At 50.5% G+C, this 21,245-nt stretch overlaps 1 protein-coding gene across 14 annotated transcripts in view; it reads right to left on the reverse strand.

Moving 5' to 3' along the window:
* Positions 1-21,245, reverse strand: part of ppfibp2b (PPFIA binding protein 2b) — a 62,010-nt gene that overhangs the window by 30,930 nt on the left and 9,835 nt on the right. For 10 of the 14 annotated variants that reach the window (XM_064313983.1, XM_064313987.1, XM_064313989.1 and 7 more), the window contains exons 2-4: positions 17,125-17,230; positions 11,513-11,718; positions 575-661 (exon numbers count right to left, since the gene is read on the reverse strand). In XM_064313983.1, coding sequence (XP_064170053.1) covers positions 575-661; positions 11,513-11,718; positions 17,125-17,188 — 357 coding nt within the window. In that variant the 5' untranslated portion in view covers positions 17,189-17,230. Of the gene's footprint in view, positions 1-574; positions 662-4,169; positions 4,360-11,512; positions 11,719-17,124; positions 17,231-20,259; positions 20,353-21,245 lie in introns of those variants that run through there. The other 4 variants (XM_064313984.1, XM_064313992.1, XM_064313994.1 and 1 more) reach the window with 4 other exon arrangements.

Genomic DNA, 21,245 nt, shown 5'->3' on the forward strand with positions numbered 1-21,245 from the left:
CCTCAGACCGGGGGGGAGCTGACAGGCTGTGCGTGTCAGACGCGCGCTGCGCCCGTGTTCTGCCCGCGGCGTCTGGGACGCGGTCACGGCGCGGCGCGGCGTGACGCCGGACCCTGCTGCGGACGCGGTGCGGGGGCGCGGCCTCATGTGCGGCTGTCTCCCTTTCGCACGGCCCGTGATATCGCGTGACCTCCCCCCCCCCCACCCCGTTTAAATTTGGCAGGGTGGCACGCCGCCTGGCCCCTGGGAAAGGGAGGCCTCAGACGGCCCCCCTTCCCCGTGGGGAGGTCCCGTTCAACCGAGGTCAGCCCCCCACCCCACCCCACCACCCCACCAACCCCCCAACGTAGCAGAATGGAGGCAGACTTTTTCAGTCCCAGGCTCAACCCAAAGCAGCCCCAATCACCACAGAGAATTAGAGCACATTCCCAAACACGTTCTTAGCTGCAGTGAGTAATGTTGATGTCTGTGTGCTGTTTGTAAGACTTTCGAAAGCGCGCTACAAGCCGCCTGATCTTAAAAACGTGGCACCAAAACAAAAACACACCTCCACACAAAAACGGGCGCTCCTCACCTGCAGCACCAGCGACTCCTTGTCCCCCTCTAAGCGAGCCAGGCGCTCCTGGTAAGTCTCATTGCTCGCGGGGGTCCGGAGGTTCACCTGCGGAACGGGAAGCGAGAGACAGGAAACGGTCGCCGGTTAGGTTAGGGGGGGGAAGAGGCCGAGCGGAAGCGGTCGCTCGTCTCCGCCTGCGAGCTCCGCGGCGACGGTTTCGCCGGCCGGCGGCGAAGCCACGATCTGAGAAAGAGAACCTCGGGTTCGAGAGCGCCTCTGATCTCTGCAGTCCCCCCCCCCCCCCCCCCCGCACAAGCAGTGCAGTCCGCTGAGACTGGAATTCCGTAAAGAGTTTTTCCACTTTCTAATCCTGTCCTTTATGTGCCGAAGAGAAAAAAAAAAACAGAGGCCTGGGCTTCTCGGTGGCGCGTGAAGTGATTTAGCCGAGGGGCCCCTCTCAGGAGGTGAGAGGGCCTGGTTTTTATTTAGGGCCGCGACTCTGTCAGCGCTGCGCGTGCAGGGTGGACAGAACTGCCCCGTCGGGACAGAGACGCATTGCGGGCTCGCCCCCAAAAACCGAACGGCGAGGTCCTCCAGTCAGACCGCGGACGGAGACGCGTCTGGCGTCAATCGCCGCGCACCGTCGAGCTCCCCCCCCCCCCCCCGAAGCCAGGATTAGCCAACACTCAGCCTCAGAGGTCCGTGTGTTTACCGAAGCAAAAGGTGTCATAATAACGGCTGTTGTGCAAAACGCAGGCGCTGCCTCGCCATGGCAATGGCGTTAGCCTGTTAGCGGTTCTCTTTGCAGCAGCTACGAAATGCCGCCGTCGCATACAATCTGCCCGTTTACGCATGGGGGGGGGGGGCTGATCTGTCATCGCTGCTGTGATGAGAAATGTCACTTGTCACCGCTGTACCTGCTGCAGGGGCTTTGTCTTACGACGTTTTATCTTAACAGACATTTCCTGTGACCGTGTTTTTCTCTTCTTCTTTTTTTTGCGACCGTCCCGATAAGGCGGTTTCGAAATCGTAATCGAGCCGAGGGCGCGTCCCGAAAAGCCCAAACGGCCTGGCCGCAGGGCTCGGAGCTTTCCGGCGTCTGGAGACCCAGATCCCAGCTCCCAGATAGGCCGTGACTCAGCGCGTGGGAGCCCTGGGTTGGATCCCCGCCCCCAAGAGATTTTTGGAAACGCGGGCAGGTCAAAGCCTGCAGAACGGCCGCCGTTTTCACTGCGCAAGGGGGATTAAAACGGTTCGTGTTGTTGATAAACGCAAAAACATCCTGAAGGGGCTTCCGCATCACCGCACACGGGCGGAAAAAATGTAAATAAAATAATCGTTTTAAAAAAAGGCTCAGATTTCGTTATAGTCGCTTGTGTTTTCCCCAGATGAAGCGCTACCGCCGTCATGTGACTGCTGCCGTGTGTCACGTCAACTTCTGTGGCATCGCTCCCCCTTTCACGTCCCGAAACATCCATCAGCACTCGTGAAATGCCCTCAGAGATACCCATGGAAAAGGAAACAAGGCCACGGCATGGACACACGATGCAAAATTCGCAATTTCATCGCAGAGAACTTTAGCCGGCAGCATTACATTTGCAAAATCACAAGATGCCAAAGCTGAAAGTAAGTGGAAGCATGATAAGGGGGAGTGGGGGGGGGGGGGGGAATCATCAAGGGTCTTAGCTGGAGCACCCTCATATACTGAACAGCCAACTGTGTGACAAGATTTTTCTATCCACTCAAAGGCTGCAAATTAGCCGCCTAATGAGCACACAAATCGTGTAAATGAAACCAATGAATGCAAACGGGATTTAAAGAGGTCACAGATCCTGGAACACAAGACAACACACAAGTTCCACAGCCGCCTGTCTCCGGCACAAGTGAAGCTCTGTCTAAAGGAGGGAGGGCTTCGGGTTCGGGACCCTCGCCACAGTAACTGGCCTAATTCTGCTCCGGGGTCACTTTGGATGGAGCGCTGCGCCATGAACTTCCCATTCCCCCCTGAAGCTATAAAACAGTTGCCATGGATTTAGGCTGCAAAGAATCAACAAGAATAGGCCAAAGTGGCCTTTTTATAACTAAACTCAGTCAGGAAGTTCCTTCGAGCAGCAGGCATTCGCCAGAAACCTCCTGGATGCAGTTTGAAATGCTGGATAGCACCGTTACTAACAGCATGAAAAAAAGGGCACTGTGGGTAGAAATGGTCCATAAAATAAACGCGGTTCTGAGCAAAAGCCGCGTAAATCAAACCGAGGCCTTCCATTTTAGGCATCGGGTTTCAGGACTTCCTGTTTTCTCTCCTCTCTGAGACAGACTGACAATGCGGTGATCCTGGAGGGCTCCGTGAGCAGCGACGGCCTGCTAGCAGGAGCAATTTATAGAAACCGTAGCGCCCCCCCCCTTTTTTTTTCTCTCTCCCTGATGCAAGGCAACCCACAAGCCGTGGAATTTCCCTTACTTGACCGGAGAGCGAAGACTCTCTTAAAGGCGTACACTCGGAAAGGAAAGTCAGAACGATCGCGATTACGTCGCCGTCAGAAACGTGTGAGAAAAGAATGATTGAGATCGTCGTTTTCCTTCCGCGAACTCGCTTATAATGCGCAGCCCCGATGAAGGCTATGATCTGCGGAATCGCTAGCTGAGATCAAAACAGAAGAACAAGGCCACTGGGGGGGGGGGGGAATGAACTTTCTTAATCCCCTCAATGAGCAGTAGGTGTGCGTCTTCTTTAACAACGCCATTCTGGCGGAGCGTTGCTACGCAACGGTTCCCGTGGCGCCCCTCCCGTTTTCGAGTGCAGCGGTCAAAGCTCTTGACCTGCTCTAAATACCTGTCACATATCCCAGCTACCGCCATTCCTTTCGGCTTGTTTCAAGCTCCCAATTAGTCACAATGACCGAGAGAAACGCTGCAGCTTGTACACACAAGGCTTTTCGAAAGTGCTCGTTGAAGGTTTTACTTCATTCAGTCCACTTTGAACAGTGTGCCTCACTTGGACACATTAAAATGAGAATTAAGTAAAGGATTCCACAAAAAAAAACAAATAAATGAACAGATTTTCTTTGCTCTTGACATGTTTATACATTGCACACGTTTCCGAATGCACATTTATACTATGACTTTGTACTTTGCACATCATCATAGGCTAATGAACCTTATTGTTTCCTTGTGATGTCACAAGACAGCAAAACTAATGATTGGTCTCAGGCGCTAAGCTTTATTTAGCTGCTAAATTAAATCACGGCATTAGCTGTTATCTTTCACTTCCCAATCTGCATTCAAGACGTAAACAAATCGCTGTTTGAGAACCATTCGTTCACCTTCAAGTCGTCTTTAAAAAAAAAAAACAATAAATCAAGCAAAATGTGCAAAAGGGAATGTGAAATTTGACTTCCCCACTTCCCCAGTGAGAACTAAACCTTATATAGAGCACAGACCATCTTTGTCCTCATTTGCCTGCCACAAAATTAGACTGTCTGGGAAAAAAAAAACTGGAAAAGTCCCAGAACTCAAGAAATGTTTTCTTTGAAAACAGAAACTATCCAGAAAAATACCTGGAAAAAGTGATACAGTAGGAAACAAAAATTCACCTCTGGAAAACCACACTTACCTTTTTGAGCCAAGTGAAATGCTTGTAAAAATCAATATCCCCCTCCATGCTGTAGGCCCATTTTCGCCTCAGCTTCCTCCAAAGTCCACGGCGAGTTTTCCTGGCGGAGTGTGGAGCAGCGGAGAGCCGGGTCGCTTCTGCCCCGCGCCGCCGTTCGTGGGGAGCTCCCGTCTGCGTGTGGGGCAGACCCCCGCACCCCCAACCCTCCCGCCCCCCGGCCCTGTCCCCTCGCCCCGCTGACGGAGGGAGGCAACTGTGAAAACCCAGCGACGGAGCGTGTGGCCTGGTCCCGGGCCGGCAGCATCTGGTCCCGCGCGCAAGAGCACAGGGGCTGAGCGACAGGCTCTAATATCAGCCTGCAGCCTGAGAACACAAATCATGCCAGCTGGCCTCTCTCTCTCTCTCTTTATGTCTCTCTCTCTCTCTCTCTCTCTCTCTGTCTCTCTCTGACACACACATACTCTCTCTCTCTTCCTCTCCTCTCCCTCTATCTATCTATATCTCTCTGTCTCTCTCTCTCTCTTCCTCTCCCTCTCTCTATCTATCTATATCTCTCTGTCTCTCTCTCTCACACACACACTCTCTCCCTCTCTCTCTCTCCCTCTGATTCTCCCTCTATCACTCACACACACACACTCTCTCTCTATCTCTCCCTCTCTCTCTCTCTCTCTCTTTCTCACACTCTCTCTCTCTCAAGGAACTGCTCTAATTAACTTAGCTTACGATCGCCAAACTTAACAGCCTTTGAAGTGATTTCTGTGGTGAGGGGAGCAGTAGAAAAAAAGAACATTCTTAGATACTCTCTCTCTCTCTCTCTCTCTCTCTCTCTCTCTCTACAGAAGGATAAAGTGATTTGGGGGGGGGGGTGTGGCAGTGTCCCAGCTCTCAGTTTAAACACTGGCTGGAACTCATTACCCCTGGGCCCTGTTTCCTGTGGAGGCCCAGCCAGACCCCCCCCCTGCGCCCCCCTCCCCCCCTCCACTGAGCCCTCAGAGCCTGGCCATTTGCCTTCCTCAAGGGACTTAAAAAGATGGAAAAGACAGGAAATGCTAATGCTAACACAAATTATTCCATAGCCACAGCGATGGACCCCTATGGGCCAGACAGCTGAAAAACCTCCTGGAGCCACTGTGCTATCGTGTAATGGCTATCTGTTATTTCCGAGCAGGGGTTGGGGGAGGGTTGGGTAGGGAGGTGCGCTCACAAATCTTTGGGAATATTTCCTGTCGGCGGAGATAAGTCTCAAACACCTCTCAGCTCTCTCAGTGCAACTGCCACATTCTCCTGAGGGTAACTCAGCTTCGAGGAGGCGGGACTCTGTAGGCCTCGCTGCTGGGACCGGGGATAGGTGGAGGGAGACCGCATCAGAGGCGTAAAGCAGCCGGTTTAGGGTGGGGTGGGGGTGGGGTGTGATCTGTCGGATGCTTGGTCTCCGCCATAGCAGGAATCAGGCCGACCAAGAAACACCTCAGCTATTGCAAGCTATGAATGAACACTTCTGATGACATCAGTGCAGTAACACTGTAGAAGTTCCCAGGGAGCACCTGTCAATGTCCAATGGATAAAATAAATACATGTTTGACAGGTACTAATGAACCAGTCACCTGAGATAAAGGGGGGTAATATCCACATATGCATAAAATGGGAGAATTTTTTTGCAGCTGTCTTCCAAAGTTAAAAGTCAGCTGCAATAAAGAAATGTTTTTTTTTCGTTCACATTCAAATTTTAATTTTCATGCTCAAATGTCTTTTTTTTTTTTGCAATTTGAATAGTATTTTAATATCGACCCATTATTTGACAGCCCTAGCATGCATGCACACATATATAAACTGCTAGGATCACGCTAGGATTTTTTGTTTTTTTGCAGGCAAATTTGTCCAAAAGGATTTTACTGTAGTTTGTTGGACAAACAATTTAAATTCCAGCCATATTCCAACAGGAAGAATTAGGTTCAAAAGGGCAATCTGTATCTGCGTGCACTCAGTGTGCATGTCCAAATCTTTTCTCAGCAAAAGAAACTGTCATGATCTCGCATCACTATTTGTTCATCGAAACATTTTTTCTACTGAATAAAAAGCAATCACCCCCCCCCCCATGAGAAAAGATGAAACAAGCTCAGGGGAATAAGTGCAATTTCCACAGTTCCCCACGGTGAACGGGCCTGTGTGGATATCGACGGTGCATTGGTGCATGCCCTTTAGCCTGCAGTGCAAAATATTGCATTTTTAAAAAGGAAACAACAAAACAACTTACTGATCATGTCAAGTTCATCTTTTCTGCCAATTCTAGTTCATCAAGTTTTGACAGAGAAACAACGGCCTGTTTACAACAAGCGAAAAATAACATTAGGACTGTGGCAGCTAACCACCAAATCATGTAGTCTATTTCCCTTCGTTTGCAGCGATAGGCTAATTCATGGCAACGAAGCGGGTTGCTGTGGACTTGAAGCTGAATGTCTCATAGGTTTTAGCACATATCCAGATGCACATTATCGTTATCTCCATGTGTGGGCTTCTCCGTGAGGCTTTCATCTGGTTGGAACCGTCGCTTTGCCCCGGAGGGTGACAACGACGATTAGCTGCCGTGTTTTTCATACAAAACCATTTCAAAAAAGCATATTTAAAATACCAAGAGCCATTACTGTGGCAGTAGTCTATAAATATGCTTTTATGTTATTTTATAGCCTTCCAGAATGTTCAGAAAGGATTTAAAATTCACAGATCATTTCTCACAGGCTAACGCAAACTCTGCTGCTACATGACACGCATGCACATGCATGCATGCATGCATGCACAGATACACACGCATGCATGTGCTGTGTGACCCAGTTTGAGCAGTTCCAGTCGCGCTGGAATCTGGCTTCTGTTGCGCTGATCTCAAAGGGAACTGAATGAATCCTCGCTGCTGGCCTCTCAGCTAAACGCAGGAAGGCACCTGTGTCGAATTAAGCGTTTGGTTTCTACTAAACCGGCATATTGGGAGTTGTTTGAACGTTAAATTGAGTAGGGATTCGAGAAGGTTTAAGAAGGCTTTGGTCCCATGTTGATTTTAAGATTAGATTTAAGAGTAGCTCATCATCATCGCCAGTCTTGCCCCTGGATCTCCTTGTTGCAGCCAGATTTCCTTCTTGTCATTAACGTACTTGTCGGGCAAATGGATCTCCACTTAAGAGCTTAAGGTGTTTCTAGTCCGTTCTTTGGTACAGGCCCAAGCTTTCCTCCTGCTGATTAGGACAGCTCTGTGTGGTACATCATGAGGTTCAGTCAGGCCCCGCCCAGCCAGGCCCCGCCCTGCCAGATGGCGCAGGTGTGCTTCAGGGCTCTGTCCTTGGTCTTTCACCGCTTCTGCAAAAAGCCAGACTGAACTGTCCCACGCAAAGTGACGCAGATGGCTGGAGTGTGTACACTGCCTCTCAGACTTGTGGGGACTTTCCACAGTTCAGGGACAGTGCTTGAGAGAGAGCTGGTGTTAAAGTGTGTGTGGTGGAGAAGACACCACTTGCACTGATAAAACTTTGAGGGTACAGGGTCAGTCTTTGTTAATTTCCTTTTTTTCCTAGTTTTCTATTGTCCTGTGTTCGTCTTTGTGCTTTTGTAAAATGCTCTGTGTAAATGAAATTTGCCTGAGCCGAATAAGAAGATACGCTGACAGTCTTGTGTACAAGATCATTTCACACTGTTTCTAACATCTGGGCTTGAGCCCTTTAGCTTGATATAATGCCTATGATGCTGAGCAGTCACTGGGAACAACACCGCAGTCCCACTGATTCTAATTTACAGGTACTGCAGTGAACTGCTCTTAAGGTGTAGCATCATCCATCTGGGGGGGGGGGGGGGGGGGGCAAACTAAGCGAGAAAAAAAAATGCATTTGTGTCCATGAGAGTCAGCCCTGTTCTGATAATCAAAATGTCCTCATAATGTCCTACACATTCAGGTGAATTGACCCCATAAACCATAAAAACCAACACACACACACACACACACACACACCGCTGTCATAACAACCACTCACTGCTTTCGCCGCCTCTGCCTTCGATGCCGGCATCACTTTCCTGTCCCCAGAGACCAGGTCAAGCCCACTTCCTGCAGCACGCTTACACACATCTCCCAGTGACCCCACTTCCCCCTCGTAGCGCCCATTCAGCGGGGGTCTCACGGCCTCGTGAACAGAATCCTACCGTAAAAATCACACGTGCACCCCTCCCAGCTGACCTCTTTAACACCCTGCCTACAGCACACCCACCACAGCCCCATTACCTCCAACCATTTAGCCTCGGTTTTTCAGTCTACCAACCACAGGACGTTCTACAGCAGACACTTGCACGCCATACATAATTATACCCAGTTTATCATGCGTAGCTTCTGTATCTGTCTACGTAACTACAGCTTTACAAGAGACACTGAAGCAAACTATCCGAATTAAACATGTGATTACATGACCTCACCTAGCATTTGATATCTTCATACAACCCAGCATTGCTTTGACCACCAGGCCAGGCCACAGAAGTGAGGTAATCAGAACAACCAAAGTTGACCTACAGAGGGAGTCTTTACCTCCTAATAACACAAGCGTGGTGACTTTTAGTCAGGACAACGTGGGGCTTCACACGACCGAAAATGGGCGGAGCTATGATACGCCATTGAAGACTGTACTGAACCAATCGTTGCGTTCGATTCAGTCTTCAAGGCCTTCTCATTTGTTAGAACACGTCGGTGCCTGACAGCTCGCTACATGCCCGCCCAATAGTGTTTGTGAAACCTCAGCTCAGCCCGACAGCAGTGATGTTTTTTCTCCCCTCCTGAAGACAGCAGCCTTGTCTGTAATTGGGGAGCACGTGTGCTTGACCCTGCACGTGAGGCAGCGGGGCACTTTGGACTCATCCGCATGGCACACAAGACTTCTCATGCACGGAGAGGGGCAGTCCCCTGGGCTCGTGCACGGAGCGGGGCAGTTCCCTGAGCTCGTGCACGGGGCGGGGCAGTCCCCTGAGCTCGTGCACGGAGCGGGGCAGTTCCCTGAGCTCGTGCACGGGGCGGGGCAGTCCCCTGAGCTCGTGCACGGAGAGGGGCAGTCCCCTGGGCTCGTGCACGGAGCGGGGCAGTTCCCTGAGCTCGTGCACGGGGCGGGGCAGTCCCCTGAGCTCGTGCACGGAGCGGGGCAGTCCCCTGAGCTCGTGCACGGGGCGGGGCAGTCCCCTGAGCTCGTGCACGGAGCGGGGCAGTCCCCTGAGCTCGTGCACGTGGCGGGGCAGTCCCCTGAGCTCGTGCACAGAGCGGGACGCTCGCAGTCCCCTGGATTCGGCGCTTGCCCCGTAGCAGGGCCAGGACACGCCTCCTCCCGTCCCTCAGCCCGAGCAGTCAGGGCGCTCGCGGCCCAGCCCTCAAATTTCATCCCGCAGTGAAATTCGGTTACGGTTCTCCGCACGAGCGACGGGGCACCCGGACAAAAGCGTGCGATGACTTGTCGCTTCGAGTCGAGAATACTTTGAAAACCGAGTCCTGGAGGGAAACAGCGGAACTCCTAGACAGCGCCTGCCGATGTGCCTGCCTTGAAAGCTGTCAAAAAACATGTGCGAACACATACGCACGCACACATGCACACACACACACAAAATGCCACAAAAAAAACAAACATGCTAATAAGCAAACTACTTAAGACACTGCATCCTCTCGCAGCTTCTGTGGCCAGAAAGCACGAGTTTCCCTTCCCCGGCACCGCTTCCCCAGCCCTCCTCGTCAACAACAGTAAAGCGTTCCCCGCTAACCAGCAGCACATTTTCCCCTCTGTCGAGTGACGGCAGCCACAAGGAGGACCCTAAACGAAGGGAGGGGGTGCAAGTTGTGGGGATCTTTCTATGACACCCCCCCAACCCCATCCCCCCACCCCCTTTGTTTTGGCAGACTTCAAAGGACTGCGGAGGCGAGCCTGGCGTAGACGCAGTTGCCCTAAGCAGCAGCTGCCCACAGAGGGGGGGGGGCAGCCCTAACTGCATTACAGCTACATGCAGCCGAGGCCCCCCCCCCGCCCCCCCCAGTCAAAGTCACTCAATGAGCCGTTAACCCAGCCCTCCCTAAATCGAGTTTTCTCTCAGCCCCTGCCCGCCCCCCTCCCCCTTCCCACCCGGGACCATGTCTGACTTACCCCTCGCCTCCTGCAGGACGGTTTAGGAGCGCTCCAACCGCGGTCAGAGGGAGACAGCGAAGAGAGGGAGAGAAAGAGAGACAGAAAGAGAAAGGGGGGGGGGGGTAGCAGTGCAGGAAGTTGAGCTCCGCCCCTATTAGAGTCCCAGAACACCGCTCAGACTCGTTTTTTTTTTTTTGTTTTTTACCGCGTCCAACTTTCCCCTCTCAGTAGGTTCCAAAACAAGCTCCGGCATCAGACAAAGCTCCAAGCGCTGGGAACACGTGCATGTCTGTCTGTCTGACGGACTGCAGCTTTCAGTCCTACAGGCTGCCACCAAACGAATGCTCAAAACGTGTACGTATACAGTACTGCGAAGAAAATAAAATCACTCACATATAACTGCATCAGTCAACAAAACCTTCCATGTTGAACTGGTATATGGTTTCCAGATTATAACAGCGATAATCACTTTTTTTTAGACCTTTTAAACATTATGCCACATTATGCCAGAGTTCCCTCCTCTGGGTGATAGAGACTTCCTCAATTCTAGAGGCGACGAAAAAGCAAAAAAGCAAAGGTCAGCTCGTTTTTTTAAAAAAGCGCAACAGGAACCGAAGCCTCCCTTACTTCTCGACACCACTGGTCATGAGGAGACGAGGAACACCCCGCCTTTGTGAGGGAAACAGGAAGCGGGGAAACTTTTGTGAATTAAATACGCGACGAAAATACAGTTCGTACTAGAAAACGGTTGAGCGGAACGACATCACGCTTCTCTCGTCCGAGCCACTTCTGTCAGCCAAGTACACCTCAGAAAACGCTGAAATTCTGTCGTCCGGTTTCTCAGGTGCCCCAACCGGTGCCCGAGTGAAAATGCATGCAGGACCCAGAGCTTCAGAAGGGCCTCGGCCTGTTGCTGTTGCACGTAGCCGCCGCTATCGCATGCGGCTGCTGTTCGGTAGCTAATAAACGCGACGGCATTTGACCTGTAGCGCACCGCTACGTGCGCGTCTGCTGCGTGCTGCACTTTTCTATAAGCAACCTCATTTTATGTGACTTTTACCTGCTCGGGGACTGCAGACCAACACGAGGTTCTCAGCTGAATCCGGCTACCCAACATAAATGCATCACTGAACGCTGCCCTTGTCACATAAGTATAACGGACACACAAACAAACAAATATAAACAAACAGGCTGAGATGGATTTTAGAAAGCACTCACGGAGCCCCTCTCCAGCCAGGCCATCAGGGTCTGCGCGGTCGCCGCGGGGACCTGGCTCCTGAGGGCGTCCCTGTCCTCCGGGCAGACCTGCGCCTCCAGGGCGGCCCGCAGGTCCTCGGCCAGCTGCAGCACCTGGCGGGGGCTGGCGTACCCGGGCGAGCCCAGCTCGAACCCGCCGTTACTCAGCTCGGCCGCGGCCTTGGAGCCTGGAAGAGAGAGAGAGAGAGAGAGAGGGAGAGAGAGAGAGAGGGAGAGGGGAGAGAGTGAGAGAGGGAGAGAGAGAGAGGAGGAGTGAGAGAGAGAGAGAGAGAGGGAGAGAGAGGGGAGAGAGAGAGAGAGTGAGTGAGGGAGAGAGAGTGAGGGGAGAGAGAGAGAGAGTGAGAGGGGGGAGAGAGAGTGTGAGAGGGAGAGAGAGAGAGAGAAAGAGAGAGAGAGCGGAGAGACGTGTCAGGAGCGCGGGTACAAGATCCCCCCCCCCCAGCCGTCCATCTGACCTCGCCAGCACCCCGCCCCTGCTCAACCCCGTCGCGACAAGCAAGCCGTCCACGTGTCCCCAGAACTGGCCGACTCAATATCCGCTCCCTCGGGGCGGTGGGAAACAAACTCGCCCGGTTACACAACAAACACACAAACACACAAACACGCAAACACACAAACACACAAACATGCAAACACACAAACACACAAACACACAAACACACAAACACGCAAACACGCAAACACACATACACACAAACACACATACACACAAACACACAAACACACAAACACACATACACACAAACACACATACACACAAACACACAAACACACAAACACACATACACACAAACACACATACACGCAAACACACAAACACACATACACACAAACACACAAACACACAAACACACATACACACAAACACACATACACGCAAACACACAAACACACAAACACGCAAACACACAAACACACAAACACGCAAACACACAAACATATGGATGCTTTTAAGCCACAGCGAGCCCATGTGGCACTGATATTCACAGCACATTATTTTAACATTCAGCGTCCAAAGTCAATACACATGGTGCCAAGAATGAAAAAGTCTCAACGTTATTATTATATTCAAATTCAAATCATACGTACTGGATTTGCACTGCATGCAAAAAATAAAGTATCAAATTTCTCCCTGTTTCTTAAGCTTTTCCTGATTATTACCTCTAGATTATAAGCCTGTTTAGAACGTTTATGCTAGCATGAGATTATTTATAAAGTGAAAAACTTGTTCAAGAAATTAATTAAGAATTGGTCATTCAGAGGCAAGACAGCAAATGTGGACACCTGCCGATTAGCACTTATTCTCTAACTGGCCTGCGGGGGCCTGGCAGCACTGGGACAGTTCCTTAGGGTCTCTGCCAGGACACCTAACACCAACCAAAAAAAAACGTAATGGCGCTTAAGGTCATGTGACCGCGCCAGCCAATCCGCTTTCAGAAATCACTCAAAGCTGTCACACGCGCAGAACAGTGGTGAGCGGTCACCGGGCTAACACCAGGAAGCGGTGTCACCCTGGTCACCCGCGAGCTCATCCACTCACGTGGACACGCCCCCAGAAGTGCCGGGGGTGCACCTGGGACTGAACCCAGTGTCACATGACCCTGAGGGCTTAAGAACCCAATGTTGTGCTTCGCTGCATTATCGCTGCGGCTGTGACGGTGAGCATCCACGCGAGGCCACGCCCACAGAACTCACACAGGTCATGCCGCTGTGCTCACTGCTACAAGGCCCCCACGGTTTTTTATTAGCGCGTTACACGGACCGATAGCTGCGTGTGCACAGGAGTCATATTTCAGCAAGGGTTTTACGAAGTTAAACCTGATAAACAGCGCGATCAGAGACCTCGCGCTCTTCCGTTACGCTGCCTACCTGCTGACCCCTCCGGAAGTTTTCCCAAGCCTCCGGTGTCAGTGTCTAAAGCAGAATATTAACGTCGCGCTCGGGCGCCCCCCGGGTCACAGCCCTAATTAGCTTCAGTTAGGACACGGATGGGCGACCGGAGCTTATTAAACTTTAACGTTCTCGTTTCCGAGGTCAACTTACAGACTTACAAACACTCTCTGAGAACGGTGTGTCTATCAGGGGATTTCACGGATGTAAAAAAACGCATTTTACATAAGCATAAACTTCCATAAATACACCAGGACGGCAATCGATCTAATGATACACAAAAACAAAAAGCAGCGTGAATTGCTTACCGTTTTTCAGCATTATACAAACATCACGGCAGCAAGTGGAGCCCAATGTTAAAATGCCGCTATTCATCTTGTGCAATCAAAAAAACAAAAACATGGGAAATTACACATGTTTTTTCATTCATCGGTATATATTGAGTGGATGTGCATTTTCTTCTACAATGGTGAATGTAGGTTTTGTTTTTATATAGATCTGATTAAATATGCACTGTTGATTATTCACAAGATTATTCACAAGATTGTTGTGGTTCTAAGATTGCCCATTACATTGCTTAGGAAGGCACTGACAAATAAACGGTCTCAGGCACAAAATTCTACTTCATTTTTCTTAAACTGCAATTGTACTGCACAAATCCATTTGGCAGGCAATTGAACTATAAATGATCGTGCCACGTATAAAATGTACTGCCAAAATATGTTTTTATTGTCGTTAAAATGGGTTTTCTTCATGAGGGGGAAACCTCTGGTCTATTGCAACTGGATATATTGAAAAATACAACTTCAGTCCAGCAGTTAATTCCAGGAGCAACCAGCAGAGGGCGCTTGTTTGACTGCAGATGGGAGTTCCGCTAGAGTGCAGATCCTTCAGTGGTATTTGGACTGAGTCTGTCAGTCCAATTCATCCGGAGGAGTACGCCCATTCTCTCACCACAGGCTGCTCCTATGACATCTCAATCTGTCACTTCACTTAATGGCAACACACAGCATGCTAACAGCTTCCATTCAGTCTCGCGGCCTCCATTCTCACATTTAATCAACATATTTCAAAAGACTAAGACAGATAAGTGATATTTCGGCTAATGCTAGAGCATTTTTACTCTAATGTGATTTTAATGATATTCTATTTGTAGTTCTAATCGAAAGATCATTTTTGAAATGGCTCTAAACGATGTTTACCATAAATATAGGGGTAAATGTTCACGCTACCATCCCATCCGGCTGTTAAAAATAAATATGGCCTCCATGCCTCATTTACTTTTGTCATATGAATTAAATACTTGTGTCACATGACATGACCCGACGGGGGGGGGGGGAGGCAGTGATTGACAGGCAGAGCCCATACGCTGATTCTGAATTCTGTCCTTGCCCTCCTCACGCGGTGCCTCGATCAGCTCAAGTGTTTTATGTAACTCCATTCAGGGCTGACAAACAAATGAACTGTGTCATTTAAATCAAATCATTTCTGTCCAGGGATCTGCTAACAAAGTCTCCACTGTGAAAACAGACTGTAGCTTACAGTACCGCGAATACTAAATGTCTGTGCTTCTTTATTTTGTCTTTTTTTGACGGCAGAGCTTAATTCTGACGTACGCACGACACACATTGCAAATATGACCCCCGTTCATCTGTGTTAACCTTGGACAGCTTGAAGACAGATTTTTAGTGGCTGGAAAGGGCCCCAAAAAGACGCAAGGTTCGTCAGCGTGACCGAAACAGATAAGCATGCAACCGCAATTAAATGATGGATGTGTCTTGCATGCCTTGCATTAAAAACCCTAGTAAGCCCATTTCCATAGCTATCCAGTAAATCTATAAGAGTTGTTTATTTGACTTTGTTGCTGTAAAAACACGATTGTGTGTATTCAGCCAATGAAATTGAGACATGTCAGGATTTTCCCCCAGACCTGCAAATAATGCTGGAAAGCGTTTATCTCGAAAAAGATAAATAAAAAAATTAATTAAATCCACCCACGGCAGGCATCGTCAGCACGAGCGGAGGATTATTGCTTCGGCTCTGAATAAGAAGCGGACGCTGAATTATTCTCTCCGCAATCGTCGGTTGCATCTTATTACGCTGTAAATCGACGCACGGGAAAACAGTCTCCGTCTGATCGACACTTTGCAAAGTCGGAGCACTGACAAGGAAAGCGTTCGAGTGAAACACCCTTCCGATACCCGCAGGAAAGACTGTTGTATTTCAGAACTGCTATTCTACGCCGTTCCTAATCGGCGCATTGGGGCGGATCGTTAGCCTGTCGCTATTAATAGCGTCCTTCCCCGCTTCCTCTCCGGCACGAGGCTTCGCTGCTATTCGATATCCTTCTACGGGTAGATAAACAGCACGGGCCACATTCTGGCGGGACGGTGGGAAAACGGGACGGCGTCCAGGGGAGAGAGGATAGCTCTCCTCCGACATACAGGCCTAAAGCCAATGTAGACTGGACAGGGGGAATTCTAAACAACGTGGCGAAACGTCAGGTTGGAATTTCTGCACGCAATAACTTCACCTGCCTTTTTATAATAGGAGAACCACGACCGCAGAACCAGAAGCGCACTACCAGCACACGAACCCACTGAATTATCCAACGCCTCCTCATTTAAATGTTAATGAGTTTGTAATGGAGACGGTCAGCCTGGAGAAGTGCGGCACGTCGATAGCGCGTCCGCACACGAGCTCTGGCGTTCGACGAGTCCAACAAATTTGTTTTTTTTTTTTACGCTTTCATTTCACGTTGAGGCCGTTTTCATATTGGAAAAATCTTGACGTCGACGTTCGGAAATTTCGTCACGCCACGGACGAGGACACCGACGCGTCCGTTCGTTCGCGTAGCGCCGATAACGGCCGACAGATTCGACAGAAAGGCGCAGTAAGTCATGACTGCACACTGAAGTGTCATTTCTAACAGCGAAGCGCTGTCCCAACGCAAACTTCTTTCTTTTCAGGGGCTTAATGCTGCGGCCACAGCAAGAGGCTCGCGGCCGTACCGGAGAAACGCATTTCGGCGTTTTCGTAACCGCCTCGCGCGCCGCACGCCGTACACGTTCGGTCCTCCGGCGCGTGACCGCTAGCTCATTCTCCGGCCCGTGAATAATAGAAGGAGACCGAGTAGCACCTGGTGACGAGCGGTATGATTTATTGATGGCCCGAATGCTTTAGCGCGCAATTAGCCGTCCGGTTCGGCTCCGCCAGTTCTTCCCCCCTCTCTTTCCCTGGCCCGGAAAAGACACGTCAAGCATTGTCTTTTGCCAGGTGTCAATCCCGTTTCTCAGATCTTACCCAAATGCCTCTCCTTGCTCCATCAAAGGGTAATCTACACAATTCAAATCAAAAGTATTAAGCAACATAGCATTGTTCAGGGGCCTTTCATCTCACCTGATCTAAATATCAAAGGGTACTTGGGGTTCACTAATGAATGACCAACGCTTGGCCCTTTGCGCCCGGTGACTCATTCTGTCTGGTTTCGTATTCTGATCACCCACTTTCTCCAGAATCCGTTCAGTTTGAAAGTTTTCCCATCTGTCTGTTACCCGGCTGGTAATTAGCCATGTACGCACGCAGTTGCACATGAGGACACGAAGAGAGAGCAGGAGAATGAAAGGGGTTCGGAAACCGGCATATTTGCCTCCTCGTTAAAAAAAAAAAACCGTGGCTCTTACCCGCGATGATGTCGTCCATTTGCTCCAGGGCAGCCTCCAGCATGTGGCTCGCGTCGGACGCCATGGCGGCTCTGCGACCTCGCCTCGTCCTCTATTTTACTCTGTCCTGCGTGGGAAAAAAAAGAGAGAAATAAGGAAATCCCTGCGGCCGAAAGCGATAATCAAACCCAGCCAGTCCATCCATCCATCATCTGTACCTGCTTATCCTGGGCAGAGTTACACCCTGGACAGGCCGCCAATCTATCGCAGGGTACACACATACAATTCACTCACACACACACCCATACCTATGGGCAATTTAAAGTATTCAATTAGCCTACCTGCATGTCTTTGGACTGTGGGAGGAACCCGGAGTACCCGGAGGAAACCCACACGGACACGGGGAGAACATGCACAACTCCACACAGAAAGGCCCCAAGCCGAGATTCAAACCCACAACCTCCTTGCTGCTAGGTGACAGTGCTACCCACTGCACCGCCGTGCCGCCCACAAACCCAGCCAGTGCCAAAGCTAAATGGCACTGTCATCACCTGGAGAGGAACTGAGAGTTCAAATGAAATGAGAGTTCAAATGAACTGAGAGTTCAAATGTTTACTACACAGCTACATATGTGTAGTAAACTGGCATCAGTTGGACTGCGACACGTGTAAATGTCTGATTCGGGGACTGTGGGGGCCACACACTTCAGGACTTGTTTGTTATTCCTATGTTTAGGGGATCTTTTTCCAACACCCCCCCACCCACCCACCCACCCCAACCCAACCCAACCCAACCCAACCCATACTTCACTTGGAGGGCTTCATCTGACATCTGTATATATGGGGGCACAAGCAGGGTTCATGACTACGATCGAGTCCTTACATTTCAAGCAAAGTGCACCCAAGTCTGCAATCAGGAACTCTCAGTACGCTCAAATGTTCTGCAGTACCCCCTTACGTCACTGCTCGCCATTCGCGAGCACCAAACTGAGCACGGCATAACCGCGACCGGGCCCGGCCCCGATAGGACCCGAGAGTCAATGGCGTGACTTACACGGCCTAATTTTACCCCCCCCCCCGCCCCTGAGCCCAACGGGTCCATTCATGGCTGCTCACATACCCTCTGTTTAACAGCTGAATTAAGCATTAACAAAGGCAACAGTAACATTATATCCACTGCAGCCGTAGTAGCTGTTGTGAATTGATGCCTTCAGTTGAACACTATAAATGAGATAAGCACCCCGTGGTACGGGGGCAGCTATAGACTGCGTGGCTAATACAAGGAGGACTCCTCCACACGTTGTTGAGAAAGACCATTTTTGAGACTGGACAAAGGATCCCCATCGACTACGACGACGAATCGTGCTACAATGCGCTTCCCTGTGCTACGGGGGACGGAGTGTAGCACAGTGGGTAAGGAACTGCGCTTGTAACCGAAAGGTCGCAGGTTCGATTCCCGGGTAAGGACACTGCCGTTGTACCCTTGAGCAAGGTACTTAACCTGCATTGCTTCAGTATATATCCAACTGTATAAATTTATACAATGTAAAATGCTATGTAAAAAGCTGTGTAAGTCGCTCTGGATAAGAGCGTCTGCTAAATGCCTGTAATGTAATGTAATGTAATGCGGAGAGAATCCGAAAAGATTAACTGGACGCTAAAACAATCCAACGGAATTTCATCTGAATGGGCAGTTCCGTGTTCCGTTAACCTCAGTAAATCCGTTCGCCGTTTGAACGTGGGCTACTTCCCGAGCGTGTGTGAAATTGACACATTTCGCCATTCAAAACTCGCTAAACCCGTTAACGGCGAAGCCTCCTCCCGGCCCTGTCCTCGTTTCATGCCGGCTCTTTCCGGAAGGGGCCGCGTTGCTCGGGCTCCTCGAGCGTTAGCCGCACCTCGCGCAGGCCGGGCCCCGTGAGGCCCTGAAACGTGACGGATAAACGAGACGGCACAAAGGAGCGCGTTCAGGCCCCAGAGCCCACGCCCCCCCCCCGCAAACACGCGCGCTCCTGCGACACTCCGCACACAGAAATACGCTTATCTCAGACAGGCCGCCGAGAGACAGAGGGGGGGAGGGGGGAGTGAGAGAGAGAGAGAGGGGGGAGGGAGAGAGAGAGAGGAAGAGAGAGAGAGAGGGGGAAGGAGAGGGCGAGGGGGAGAGGGAGAGGGAGAGGGGAAGAGAGAGAGTAGAGAGAGAGGGAGAGTGGGGAGGGAGAGAGAAAGACAGAGAGCAGGGCGATTAAATCTGTTTGAGGAGGAATAACATTAACCAGCAGCGCTCGCACAATGTCACCGTCATCCGATTTCGCCCAGCTTCCTGCCAGACGGACGGCCCGCTCTTACAGCCGCCCGCAAACAAAAATAATAATAAAGAAACGTTCCAGTGGTCAGCTCTTCGCCCAGCTTCATTTTCTGGTTCAGACACCTGTCTCTGTCCCTTTTTCTCGACCCGTCCACCGACGCGGCCTAAGAAGTCAGGCGCGATCAAAGCGTGTTGGCCGTTACAGAAAAGCCGCACATCAGCGCGCAGAGAGGAGGACGCGGAAAGCCGCAGATCCGCAACGACGCGCTGTGCCTTCGCGGCAGCCCTGCGCCTAACTCCGAGTGCCACAGACCGCATCAGCGCCGCACTCCGCAAATCGTTGCCGAGGGCGCGCGACGGCGATCCATGGCCCAGCTGCCGACGGCGCATTTTCTGCGTTGTGGGAGGAAAAAAACTCTCGAGCGCTCGAAGCCAAAATATTCCACTACCTACTCAAGCAACTTATTTGTACTACAAACATTCTCTGCACAAACTGGTTTGGATTCAAGGGGTTTTGTATGAGAGTGAAACATGCACAGGCTACAATTTATCAAAATCCTTCCAGGGTCTATTTTGCCTCTTAAGTGAACACTCAATCAAGTCCTTAATAAATGTCAGCTACCCCATGGCTTTACAAAAAAAAAAAAACAAACACATCAGTCTGTGAGGCAGCGACAGTTAATCATTTGCATTCTTGGCATTTTTTTGGTTTTCTCATTACATGTGAGGGAACACAAGTGAGCGAGGAATCCTCTACTATCTAACCTCAGCTTCTTTAAACCGACTTCCGTCATAAATCCTCTGGGATTACTCATTACTTATACAAAAAAGGAACAAAGTATCCAAACTTACACTCCACCCGTGCCTCTGCAGAATCCCCGATTCCCACTCATCTCCGGTTCCTCTCGCACCGTCCCGGTTTCCCCCCCTCAGTCAATCTGAGGCCGGCCGCGACTGAGGGCGCGGAGAATCTCCAGGCTACTCCGCCCCCCCCCACCGCCGCTATCTGTAAAATGATTAGTGACATCACGGATGTCACATGCCGGACGGCGCTGCGAGCGCATCGCTGGGCTTCTGCGTATCGTCAACTCGGGGAAACCTTGATAAGCCCTGAGAACGGAGGAGATTCTAAACGTGGGAGGCTTGGGCAACGCGAAGACGCGCGAACCGCTCGTTCGTGCAGAAAGCAAGGGCCTCTTCCGCAGCGCTGCGCGATTAATCGCGAAGAACAAAACCGCCATTTACAGTAGCCCCTTGTAAAGCACGGCTAAAAAAAAAAAAAAAAAAAAAAAAGGTATGTTCCAGAATATTTTCCAGGGAAGTGTTTCCACTTTGAACGGCACTTGCGTGCCAAATATCAAAGAAGCCCCTTAGCACGCACGCTGGAAGCATAGTTTACTAGCCAGGGCTCCCATCGCAAGCCCTGTAAACGCTTATTAAATTAAAAATGTGCTCTCCGAGGAGCCAGCGTTGCACATTTACGGCTAATTTCACTTTTACACCAAAGAACCCCTGCTGTGGACGTCTGCAACACAGAACACACCGGCTTCCCTTTCCTGCTGGCAGCACAGTTGAAACCTGTGTGTATTTCCACCCATATAAATGAGGCATAGATCAAACAGCGGCTATTTTTTAATGTATTAATTCTGTGTCGTAGCAGGGGTGTGAGCAGCAATACAACCACGGCGAGGCAGTGCAGCTAATAATCCCAAAGGGCCTGGAACTAGCACGGTGATTTCATGTCTGAATGCACCCATTGAGATCATAAGTAAGAATCCTCGGCCCCATAACTCACGTAAGAATTTGCGCCGTTTCATATTTTAAACGCTTGACTCCTG

The sequence above is a fragment of the Anguilla rostrata genome, chromosome 16 (genome assembly GCF_018555375.3).
Source record: "Anguilla rostrata isolate EN2019 chromosome 16, ASM1855537v3, whole genome shotgun sequence".
Taxonomy (NCBI): Eukaryota; Metazoa; Chordata; class Actinopteri; order Anguilliformes; family Anguillidae; genus Anguilla; species Anguilla rostrata.